Here is a 13,142-nt window from a genome sequence, read left to right on the forward strand (position 1 = left end):
CTGCTATAGCTAGACATCCATAGCTATGTGTAGCATCTTACAGGACCAGTTCCCATTATAGTGCATTTCAACTTGGAACATGTATTGGGCATCCCCAAATCAGAAGGTCCCGTAACAGGTTGGGAGTAAGATATGGACCCTGGCCCTGGCAAGCTTTGAGTCTAGGGGGTGAAACAGGCATATGAAAAGGTCATTTTAACATATAGCACTAGAGGGGTCACAAGAAGGGACATCATCTTGTGTGGCATCTTATGTAGTATCACTTAGCCTAGTCTGGAGTAAATGGTTCCTATCATTGGGGCTGGTTTGAGGAAATAAGACGCAAGAGTCAGGATGAAACTAAGATGATGCTCTAGTGCACTGATTTACAAAATGTGGGCCCTGAACTAGCAACATCAGCATCGCCTGGGAACTCATTAGATATTAAGATTCTCAGGCACTGCCCCAGGCCTACTGAATCAAAAACTCTGGTGGGGACCAGTAATCTGCCTTTTAACAAGGCCTCCAGATGATTCTGATACATGCTAAGGTATGAGAACCGCTGTTCTTGGTCAAGGGTTCTCAAACTTTAAGGCTTATCAACAACGACCTGGAGAGCTTGTAAAGGATTCCTGGGCCCACCTGCAGAGTTTCTGATTCAGCAAGTTTGGGGAGCGTCCTCCAAGTCTGCATTTCTAACAAGTCCTCAAGTGATGCTGCTGTTTCATGCACTGCACTATGAGTATCACTGCTCTAAGTGTTCTCTGGCCACTTAGCATGCCTCTAGAATTAACATTCTTACATTCTTCAAAACATTTATTGACTTATTGTTGACTTATATGACAAATTAGCTTTAAGAACCTTAAATGGATAGTTATCTTTTCGGAACATCTGAAGATGGTATGTAAGGTTTCTATTATTCACCAAAAATAGTTTCTAAACTGAAATTTGAGTTTATGACCAAGGTCATTTGACTCTAATACATAAAAAGAAGTAGGACATTGCAACTGTTAACACTGAAATGGAAATTAGGAGACTCATCACTAGTCCTTATTTTGCAACTGAAAGCAAGTTGCTTAACCTTTCTGGACCTCAATTAACCTGTAACCATGAACAGGTCTGGAGTCTAGTTTCCTTAGATAAAAGGAGCAAAGTTTTATTTTACTGGGCAGTACCAATGGAAAAAAAAATATTATTACTGAGTCCAACATCCCAAGTATTTTAGGATCAATTTATCATATAGAAAATAAAAAATTAGCTCTTAGACACATTAATCATCTAATTAGATCCTCTGCATAAGTTAAAATGTTTTAGTTTACAACTTCCAGATTATAGTTTGGGAATCAAAGTTAAAATAAATATCTAAAACAAAAATAGCTTACGCATTAATCTCATAAAATGGCAAAAAGACAGGCCTTATCTAACTTCCTTCCAAGGACGTGACATAAATTAACATCATTCAGGCAGCAGACATTAAAAAAAGGGGAAAAAAGCACAATTAAGCTGAAAAATAGAAAACAAAATAATTATGCAGGTACATAATTGTCTAGGTCATTTATTCCACCATTTAGTAAGCATGTGGGACATAGAGAGAAAAAGCAAACTTAAGACTGTCTGCTTACCTAGAAGAAGATAAAGAGACTTGGTGAATTTAGATATTTCGAGACATCTCTCTACTTCCCTTGAGGTCAAAGATACTCATTTATTAACACCATAGCTGAAAAACATTATCCTTATTGAGATAGCATTTACTTAAAAAACAATTCAATTTGCCATTGTTTTCACCTGGCTGATACAAAAATGTAAATGAACGCTTTTGTGAAAAGTCTCTTTAAATAACTGCTATATGATTAGTAACTAATCTCCTCGATAAATCCCAATTTACTATATAATAGATCTAGTTTTAACCTATTCTGAGTTCCATACTCTGATAATTACCTATATGTAAGATATTATCACTGAACTGCAGGGATAATTTACTATTAGAAATAATTACCTTGTGACCCAAGGTCATCAAGGACTTTTGTATATCTTAGTGTAAGGAGGACAATTTATGCAGTAAATATTACAAATGTAGAAATTGTATCATTATTAAGGAATCAACTAAATGTACCTTAGATAATTAAGAAATTATAGTGTGGTACAAAGCTGAATTTTAAATCCCTTAATAGTTTTGAACAAATGATGATATCCTAATGGGTAAAATTAGAATATTAAAGATTATTAGAATGTTCACTTGTTTATTATTAAAAACAATTCCATGAAGAAGTAGATGGAATTCTTAAATGCTACTGAAAAATAAAATTTTAGTTATCACAATTAATTGAACTCTATTACTCTTTCAACAAATATTTATTGATTATTTATTGTATGCATGGTACTATACATGGAATCTAAGTAAAATATAAAAAATCTGATAACAGGATTCCTTTGTTGTGATTGGTGATGAGAAAAATATATGTGGGTGACATTGAGGCATAGAGCAAAAAAGGAATGTAATGTACTGGATGAAGTGGAAAGATTTCGGGGAAGCTACACAAAAAATTGGTGGGAGAAAAATATTTTATACCACAAGAAGGGGTTTGTGTTTTACTATGGGGACAACTGGAGTTATGGGGATCTCAAGTCTGGAGGGTCAGCATAAAAGCAATTTTAGATATATTAATTTAAGGCAGATTGATCAGAAAGGGGTGTGGGCAAGTCTGGCCCCAGGGAGGTATATGGCTTAGAGTATGGCGCTGGCAGTTAGAATGACTGGAAAATGATGACACTTGCCCAATAATATAGTGTAACAATAATAATAAATAAGGAGAAAGGAAAGAGAAACTGATACAAATGGAGAAGTCAGGTGGTAAATTCTGTTTTGAAGAGGAAGATGAAAAGGCAATTTTTTGTTACATTTGGTAAGCTTGAGAGAATGCTCACTATGGAATTTTTTTCACCAATAGTCCATGAGCACCATCTCTACTTTCTCCACCAACCATCACCTTCACTATCATCAACACCTCAGTCACCACGACCACTTCCACCACTGCCTCTGCCTCTATCACATCCACATAAGCAAACAAGAACAACAGCTACTGCATTTACTGAATTCTAACTACCTTACAGGCAACTGTATTAAATGCTTCTTACTTAATCCTCAGTGTTCAATAAAGTGAGGATACTGAATCTGAGGCACAGATATTAGGTAATTTGCCTGGGATCATAAGCTAGTAATTAAAACAGGCAGATTTCAAACCTGAGTAATTCTGATTCCAAAGACCATGATTTTTCCAATATTTGCTACTTCTTTAGCCACACAGTCAATGAGTTATAATAACTAAAATACGTGTGCAATGTCTGAGTAACTAGGTGTGGGTAATTGGAGGCAACAAATGTTTGCATTTGATGAAAATAAAAATTGAAGCACTGCCTGGATGCAGATCATAGATTTAGAGACATAAAAGTGAAATTTGAGGGAGTCAGATATAGAGCTATGAAATTTGGGAGTCACTCATTTAGAGCCAGACTTGAATCAATGAGAGGAGATAATTCAGATAAAGAAGTCAGAAGGGCAAAAAAGATTTGAATTTATAAGATAGTACCATAGCACTTAGGCAAAAGGAAGAAAGCAAGTCAGATAAAGAGTAGTAGGAGTAGAACCAGTAGTGTGTCAAAGAAGTTGAAAAAAGGGATCATTTTTTTTAAAAATCAGCACCCAATAGATTGCCAAGACTACAGTCTTGACAGTTAAACACTAGCAGTTCTCACCTGGGACAACAGAGAATCACTAGCCACCATGATGTTTTCAGTCATGTTTGCATGACGCCTCTGGAACCATTATAGTATTTTAACCAAATTCCATCCTGCAGACAATGATCACTTACTGGATTTAATTGCCCCTAAATGTTTTCTCATTTCCTCTCTTTGTTCAGTCTAAACTTATCAATCTAGAGTCTTGCACAGAGTGTCCATGTTACCCTACTGTCCAAATCAGGATACATCTGAGAGTGAAAGTTGGTGCTTTATATAATTATGCTGGGACAAAAGGTGTAATTTGGGATGATTCAGGCAAACCAAGACACAAGATCACCTTTGTCATTTATCTACAAAAGAAACATGTTCCTACACGGTCCAGGTTCTGTAGTCAGGTTACCTCAGCTGAAATCCTGGCTCAGGCACTCTGAAGCAGTGTGTAATAGTAATAATAGCCATACCTATTTGGGAGGGTTAGTGGGAAGAATAAATGAGCTATGCAGACAAAGCACTTAATCTAGTGCTGAGTGCATAATAAAATCCTCAATAAGTGTTAGCTTTTATTTAAGTAATATATTCTTTATGTTCCCAATTGAACATGCTTCCAAGCACTTACAAAAACTGCTGAGAGCATATGATACAAACAGAATTTAGGAGACAAAATATTTCACCACTAGTCACACTTTCTTGAAAACAAAAAAGTACTCAGAACACATTTTTCCTAACCAAATACATTCTCCAAACAGGAGCCAAGAATAAGCTTTTGAAGACAGAGAATGATAGGAATCAAGTTGCTCTGTTAATATCTGTATTAGAAGGGTCCCAAACATATTAGGGGGTAGATCAACTAGGTCTCCATATTGCTCTGCTTGGAAACTTGTTGGAGAGCTGTTAGGTTGTTGCAAAGGATCCATAAATCCATGTGCCCACTAGGCATTGTCTGTAGACATATATTTAACAAGGCATCAAATTAATCGCCATGCTCTTAGGATTAATAAAAAGCAAATTCATTAAAAGCTTTACTGATTTATTTTTGCTGTCACATTCTTTCTCCATCAATGAATGTTAAAATTTCAACCACTATAATGAGTAGAGTTCTTGGAAGTTTCTGCCCCAAATAGAATGCCAATATTCAAAGATTCTGAGAACCATTTGACTGGAACAAGGCTCAGTAAACTTTTCTTGTAAATGGCCAGATAGTAAATATTTGGGGGTTTGTAGGTCATATAGTCTCTGTGACAACTACCCAACCCTGCCTTTCTGATGTGAAAGCAACCAAGGATGATGCATAGATGAATGAGTCTGACTTTGTTTTGATAAAACCTTATTTGTGCACACTGACCTTTGAATTTCAGAAATTTTCACATGTCATGAAATATTCTTCTTTTGATTATTTTCAACCACTTAAAAATGTAAAAAACAGTTCTCAGCTCATGAGCCCTACAAAAACTGGCAGCAGGCTGGATTGAGCCTGCAGGCTTCAGTTTGCTGAGCCCTGAATGAGAGGGTTCACTCAGCCAAGGAGCTCCAACCGTGGAGAAAAGCCCCGTGGTCTACAGTGGAATTATGAAAGTAGGTTAAAAGTCACGGATTAACAGGGAAGTACTGAAAGTCCCAAATGATGTACTTGAAAACTTTTCTAGGTGTTTCTTCCTTTGCCTAAAACATCTGACACGCTATTTTTGGGTATATGTTCTTCTCATGCTTCCCTACCCTTGTATACACTAATTCTAATGTCAAATGTTCCATGTGCTCCCAAACACATGCTGCTTAGAAACATTAAGGCAGGTTTTAATGTTCTTTCTTAATCTTAGAATTATAATAATTGGCATGAAAAGGAAATTGTACCAGTTTTATGATTTTCATGCTAGCTTTTGCATTTATGAAATTTTATTCCCATCAGTTTAATATATCTACTGATTTACATAATACCTAACTTATCTACAATGTCTAGTTGAGAATATCCACGAAAAGCTCAGTTAAAAATTCTAACACCTACAAGATAAGACTTTATAAATATCAAAGAACAGGAAATCTGTTCTGTAATTACTCCTGATATAGGACACGCAGATTGAGACATTATGTTCTCGTAAACTAACAGAATGGATCGTGTCTATTATAGGTGTACTTCTTCTTCATGAAAATGTCCTTTCCATTACTGGAAAAAGGCATTTAATGCAAAAGTAGGCACTGAACAAGCAGGCTCTTGATAAGAAAAAAGGAAACTTTCAGGATAAAAGGCATCCATCACTTGTGGTTTCTTCTTTCAATCCAGAAAATAGTATTTCCATTAAGCATTCTGTTTTTGTTGGGATAGGGATTGCTTGGGGAAAATTTTAAAACTTACTTCATAATTTGTCTCACTAACTTAACTGACATTATAGGCACCCAAGGCTTCTGGAAATATTGTTTAGGTAAAAACACTGCCATCAAAATAGCTGTAAATGAGTTTTCCTGCTTAACAATTACTCTTCGTTTGAGGATAAAGCCATGAGCAAAAGCTTCTCACCTTTTCCTAATTTCGGAATCCACAATAATCTGCCTCTTCTTTTGGGGAGGTGGTGGTGGGAGTTCCTCTTGGGCATGCTTTATGAGGATTTGTTCCCTCGTGGTCACCATAGTTACCGTTTCCATTACAGTTGTCTGTGTTAGTGATGGCTGAGTGGTGGTGACAGCCTGTGAAATCTGCAAGAAGTATCGAAACAGAGGTCACACACTGCTTGAAAGACTTCAGCAAAGACTGCTTGGAGTGGTGAAGGAAAATAATGAGAAACTGTTCCTGTTTGTTGGTAAATTGACCTTCAGATCAAAATAGCACCATATTGAACCCAAATCAAATTGTTTTATCTGACTTAAGTTATGTTGACTGAAACCACAAAGGAAAGTAATCTCAAAACCAAAAGTAAACTAGCGCCTCTTCAATTTATTGGTCAAGCTATGGGAAATAAGTGGGGCAAAGGAGGAAAACTTAGGGTGTCATTCTGTCATTTAATTAGACATGCTGTTTAAAGTGTTTACAACACTAATGTAAATTTTGCTCAGGTATGCCAGCACTAATTCCATTGCCTGGAACATTGTATATGTTTATTAAATAGTGCACTGAATGCATCTTTGGTTTTCATAAATATAATTATTTATAGTCTATAAATTTTTAGACAAAATTCTTTTAACTGTGTAATGAATGACTTTTTAATCAAATAAGTGATATGCCCTTTAGAAGTACAATAAAAGATTAATATAAAATGCCTATTAGTCCAGAAATACATTTAAGCTGAATATTATTCGGATGTTAAAAAGCACACTACACCTGTTTGATTTAAATTAGTCAATCTGTTAAAATATTTGAGTATCCAAAGTTAGCATTCAATTCTTCTTGGTTTAGAATCACACTAACTTTGTGTTCAGACTTTACAAAGATTTTTTTTTAGACATAGATCATCACTCTTTGAAATGATACGATTTGTGACCCAAGTCGTGAGAGGCCACTCCCTCAGTACACAGGCATTACCAGACAGACAAGTCACAAAACGGTGAGACATCCTCTTGCCTTAACCACCAATTCTGTCTCACAGTCCTCCAGTTATTAAGACTAAAAAGTTACCTCTTGTGATGTTAATCATTACTCTTCCAGTAAGCCAAACTTTTCGGAAGATCTATTTCCATGGAGACCAAAACAGGCCTGCTTTGGATCCACTTATACATACTAAATATACACATAGTCAAGGATCTGGTTGGGACCAAGATTAGATTTACTGATTTTCCTGAATTTGCCAAGGGATAAGAAAGAGGTTTGAGGGAACCTCCCTGCCTCACACATGATGACCAATTCCCTCAATGGGAAGAAAGCAGGGAAGCCTCATGATCTTCTGATTTCAGCTTCCAAATAGGAATTGACATGTAGTAATGAAATCCTTTGTCATGGTGTCTTATGTAAAAATTGCTTTTGACAAATACATTTTGAAGGTGCTACCCTTTATGCAAGCCACATCTTTACATATGCCAAGGCCTTAGGGACTTCCATTTAGGTAGCCTAAATAGTTAAAAAAAAAAAAAAGACATTAAGAGATATCAAGTTTCTACATGTGTCAAGCACAGGTTTTATCTTCTCTAAGATCTCCATAGATTCATTATTCAGAATCAAGCACTGAGCTTCAAACTATAATTATATAGTCCATCGACAAGTTATGCCAAAATGAAAGCAGAATGTAACAGTTTTTAAAAATGCTTAAGATATAACCTCAAACCTAACTGAACTCAACACAAAATGACAATTACATGATAAAATTAATTCTACCTTTAACCAAAAGGAACACAGAGTTTTTAAGTAGGATTCCAAGAGCATTTAATTTTTTCAGAGTAACATTTTTTTTAACCATGGGCAAATTGTTTTTGCATACAATCAGGGCTTGAAGAAAATATTGTTCAGGTGGAAAATTTCTGCTTTTATATGTGCAGGCACCAGAATGCAGAGATTCTGAAAATACAAAGCTATTTTTTTGCAGTTATATCTAATGTTATGGAATATTTGTGCTACTGAATATTTGGCTGTGAAATTAATTTCTAAAATGTTATAATATCTTCTAACTGATGCTTATTATGAAATTGGATAGATGTGCCCACGGAAGGTAAAGAGAAATGGCAACATTATATACTATGAAAAGACATTTAAGAATATAGCAAACCTTATAAGAAAGAAAAAATAATATTTTTAATAAAATAATAGCAGTCTGTAATTGTTCTATACTATAATCATCACTATACTGTATTTGAAACTACTTCATTTCCTTTGGGATACAGAAAAAAGAAAACATCTGTGCATTGATCCTGTAAATATAGGGTATAATTCATTATATATAACAAATTAATAATTACTTTCAAAACCTACTCCAGAATAAAAAACAATTGGTCATGTACTAAATTTCCCCATCACTTTTAGTTATTGACTGTAAACACTTAATTATATGTTAGAATCATTAAAAATATAGACAGGAAGGGATTATGGAGGTCACTGAGTATAACCTCCTCCTTACTACAGGATTCACTACTTCCAGAAGCAGACAACTCCTTCCTGAGTATGGCATCAAATTTTCCCATTGGCAAAGATCTTTACACCTAGTGGAAGCCTGCATTATTATGACTTCATTCATATAAAATTTGTTTTGGGAATTCCCTGGCGGTCCAGCGGTTAGGACTCTGTGCTTCCACTGCAGGGAGCATGGGTTCAATCCCTTGTCTGGGAACTAAGATCTCACAAGCTGTGCTGCGTGGCCTGGATCAATAAATAAATAAAATTTGTTTTGAACCCTGAAACAACAAAGAGTAAGGTGAGTATTGTTTCCACCTGACAGTCTTAAAGGTCTGAAGCTTGATAATCATGACTCTAATAAATCTTATTTCCAAGCTCTATAATACCAGGTATTTGCTAGAACTAGATTTAATCGGGTGCTCCAAAACCTAGATTTTCTGACTTTGGACATCATATTCAATTAAAGCAATCTAAAACTGCATGAGTTATTCAGCAGCTGAATCATAACGTTTCAATTAAATTCTAACATCTATTCGATATGTGTCACTACAGGACACCCAGAAACAAATACAATGGAATCTCTATTTTTAGAGATCTCACAGTATAGTAGTGAAGGTGACAACCACACAAATAATTGTGAGACAAGGTGAGTTCCATATGAAAAATACAAGTATGGAAAATAACTGCATGTAAATGTCTTCAAGAAAACAAAATAGATTTGTTTTTAAATACTAGCCCCTTCATCTATCAGTTAACTAGCCAGTAAAAATGGAAAATAATTATTTGTCTTTAGGTTTGGAAGCTAGTTCCCCTTACAGTGATTAAAAGTGGAGGTCTCTGAGCCAGGCTCCACAGTTCTCAAACAACAGGTCCACAGTTCACATCCTGTAATATTTGAGGAAGACTGGTTACTCTCTCAGAGCTTTGATTTCTTTTCTTCATATGTAAAACAGTAACGATAATACATCTCTCACAAGGGTGTTGCAAACAAGGCCTGCTTCATGGGTGTGCAACTTATGTAGTCACCCAGGTCCCTTCACTCAAAAGGATCTCATTCTTGGTTTCATGCTCTGCTGTCACCCTCTTGAAATTCTTCATAATTTTTGTAAAGAATCCCTGCATATTCATTCTGCACTGAGCCTCGCAAAATATGTACCCCATCCTGGAAGCAAGAATTAAATTACATAATGTTTGAACACAATAAGTACTCTCTTGCTACATATTAGTAATAACCACTAAAAAGTCCAGAGAAAATTCAGGAATTTTTCTAAACCGAACCTTCTTTACTTATAAAGTGATATAGGTTAATTTCCAAAATTTACATTTTTCCCATTGTGAGAAAACCTGGAAGAGCATTTGCCCAGTATCTTGATAGTTCTAGGGTGAACGTCTTCTTGCATTAAGGTTGTATAATTTGGGTAGGTCTAGAAAAAACATACTATTTTCAAACAATGAAAATCTTTCTTACCATTTTCTCTTCCATTTGTTTAAAAATGCACATTTTGAAAAGGAGCTACATGTACATTCAAGCATATTTAAAGAATGTAAAAGAGCATATAACGAAAGGAAACATTTCTTTTCCAGCACTGTGTCCAGTTTCTCATGGGCAACTAGTTGTATTTACCACCTGTTCTTATATTTTATTTTATTTTTTACTTCATTTTTTATTTTATTTTATTTTTTTGCAGTACGTGGGCCTCTCACTGTTGTGGCCTCTCCCGTTGCGCAGGCTCAGCGGCCATGGCTCACGGGCCCAGCCACTCCGCGGCATGTGGGATCTTCCCGGACCGGGGCACGAACTCGTGTCCCCTGCATCGGCAGGCGGACTCTCAAGCACTGCACCACCAGGGAAGCCCTGTTCTTATATTTTAAATTAACTTTGTGCTGTTATCTTTCTTTCAGTTTGGCCCATATTCTTAACTGCACCACTTAATTATTTAAATAGTCTTGACTTTGTAAGTTTTGATGTTAGAGATTTCTACTGGTATTGTGAGATACTATTTGAACATTTAAAAAAAAACTTACTAAAAGAGATTCAAATTATAAAAAATTAGTTACCTAATTTATCTTATTATCATTATTATTAAAATACTTATACTTGTAATAATAGCTACCAGTCATGGAGCTCTCTCCACATTCCAGGCATTATGCTAGGTGCTTTGCATCCCTTATCTTATTTAAAATACTCAAAATAGTATCTGCAGTAAAAGCTTAGTAAGTGGTGGCTATCATTACCTCACAATGGCCCTAAGAATAAGTACTAAGTTTATTCCCATTTTATAGATGAGAGGTAAAAATTTCAGGCAGGTTGACAAGTGTTGATTGAAGTTTCTCGTTGTGTTCTTTATTACATACAGAACTTTAGAGTGATCACTGATTTTTAATGGGCATAGAGGGGTTGCAGTTCTACAGTTTAAAACATACTGCATAATCACAGCAACAGTTTTAGCTGATAACTGATATCCAGGCTTAAAACTATCTCCACAGGCATGGTAGCACAAGGCACAAATATGCAATGATGGTGTGAGGATTCAAAATTCTAAGCAACAGAAAGGATTTATATGTTGAACTTTATGAGAAACCTGGGGTAAAAGATCAGGTGCTCACAAAGGAAGCTGGGTTATTAATCAAAAGGCTAAAAAATGTTCTATCTCATGAACAAATGCCAAGGAATTAACACAGCTAGGTGTAGCATACAAGGAGTGCCCAAGTTCATGAGAGTGGCTTGGTAACTAAACTGTAATATCAATTACTGCCCTGTTTTGATACTGATATTAAGGCAATATAACTTATTGAATATATACTGATATTAGAATCATAAGCACAGAGTCAATATTCAAAAGATATCATAAAAGAAGTCATTCTCCTATTTGAAATGTAATATTATATGATGGTTAAGAAGGTTTATTCCGTAAAACTCTCTCTTTAATTTTATGTATTTTGTCCCTCACTTCAAATTCTCTTTGGTACACGTTGTCAGAATAAAGAGATACATGTTGGCTTCAGGATACATACTAAACACAGAATTTGAGCAACTGTGTGAATTAGCCACATCTGCAAAAATTCAAGAAGCAATGAAATTTATTTTTTCTGATCCACCTGACCTTCCTCTACACACCATCTGGCAGGAAGTAATGGAACACTTTCTTTAACTAGGGATGCAGATTATTAAGCATACAGAAAAAACTTGATTTTTTCTTGCTGTGTTATTTCATTTATTGTCAACAAACAACAGATTTATCATATAGATGCTGAGTATTTTATCTTAATAGTATTTTAATTACATACTCATGATGAGCGAAATGTAACTATTTCAGAAGCCAGTCTTCTTCTAATAGGAACAGAATTTCATTTTTATTATCATCTTCCAGCTGACTCTGAGATTTATACAATGGAGATAGTTGGAATCTCTTCACTAATTACTCCAGAGTTTTATATAAAATTTCAAGAAAAGAGAAACGCATCATAAACATTTAGAACTGGAAAGACACTACAGAGATCTTCCTAGACCAAATTTTTCATTTTATAAATAAGGAATGAGTGGTTCCAACAGTTAATTCAGCTCTTGTCTCTTAAATTTTCAGTGCCTACAACATTTTATGTTGTTGTCGATAAATGAATTTACAACATAAAACCAATTGCACTGATGCACACAAGGCCTGTTCTCAAACATCTACTTTAGCTGAAGGTAGCAAAAGAATACAGTTAATTCCCAAGGTTATTTGAGCTATAACTTGGAAATTTTCTAATAAAACCTTTAACCTAAGCAATTAACCAAAAGATGCTCTAAAATTCAAGATAGTTAGTCCATGAATTAACTAAGATAAAAACCTAAAATAAATGAGGAAATTTTGTTTTAATTATGGGTTTTATAAAACCATTAAAATTGTTTTTTAATTGGCAGCAGACTGATTAGACTTGGAGAGCTTTCAGGAACCACTGAAAAGGGTTGTCAACTGAAAGGCCTTAGAGTATTTTTAATTAAAACCATTGGCAAAAAGATGAGAGGCAAACCAATTGCAACTACATTTCATGTATCAAGAGGTCTACAAAATAATGCTTTGAGAATGGGTACAGTCAGAATGTGCATGTAAAATATTTTATGGAGAGTAAAAACAGAGATCTCTAAAATATGAGAATGAACTCTGAAAAGAAAGGCAAATACAGAAATTTTCATCTTAATGCTTTTGCATCTATTTGCATTTCTGGTATTATGAAAAACACTAGCTTATTATCTTCAACCATGTTTTACATTACTTACATGTCTGGCAGGAGTTTTAAAACTCTCAGAAGGACATAAATAATGTAGAACAGATATATCCATACATAATAATCACTTTCTTTATTTGGGAATCCATGAGTACAGACACAGACACACACAGCATAAACATGTACGCTC

General features: G+C 35.0%; 1 protein-coding gene across 1 annotated transcript in view; it reads right to left on the reverse strand.

The window, feature by feature from the left end:
- Nucleotides 1–13,142, reverse strand: part of DMD (dystrophin) — a 2,124,682-nt gene that overhangs the window by 1,453,057 nt on the left and 658,483 nt on the right. Inside the window, exon 17 of the mRNA XM_060001925.1 lies at nucleotides 6,227–6,402. Coding sequence (XP_059857908.1) covers nucleotides 6,227–6,402 — 176 coding nt within the window. The remainder of the gene's footprint in view (nucleotides 1–6,226; nucleotides 6,403–13,142) is intronic.

Source organism: Delphinus delphis, chromosome X, assembly GCF_949987515.2.
Source record: "Delphinus delphis chromosome X, mDelDel1.2, whole genome shotgun sequence".
Classification (NCBI taxonomy): Eukaryota; Metazoa; Chordata; class Mammalia; order Artiodactyla; family Delphinidae; genus Delphinus; species Delphinus delphis.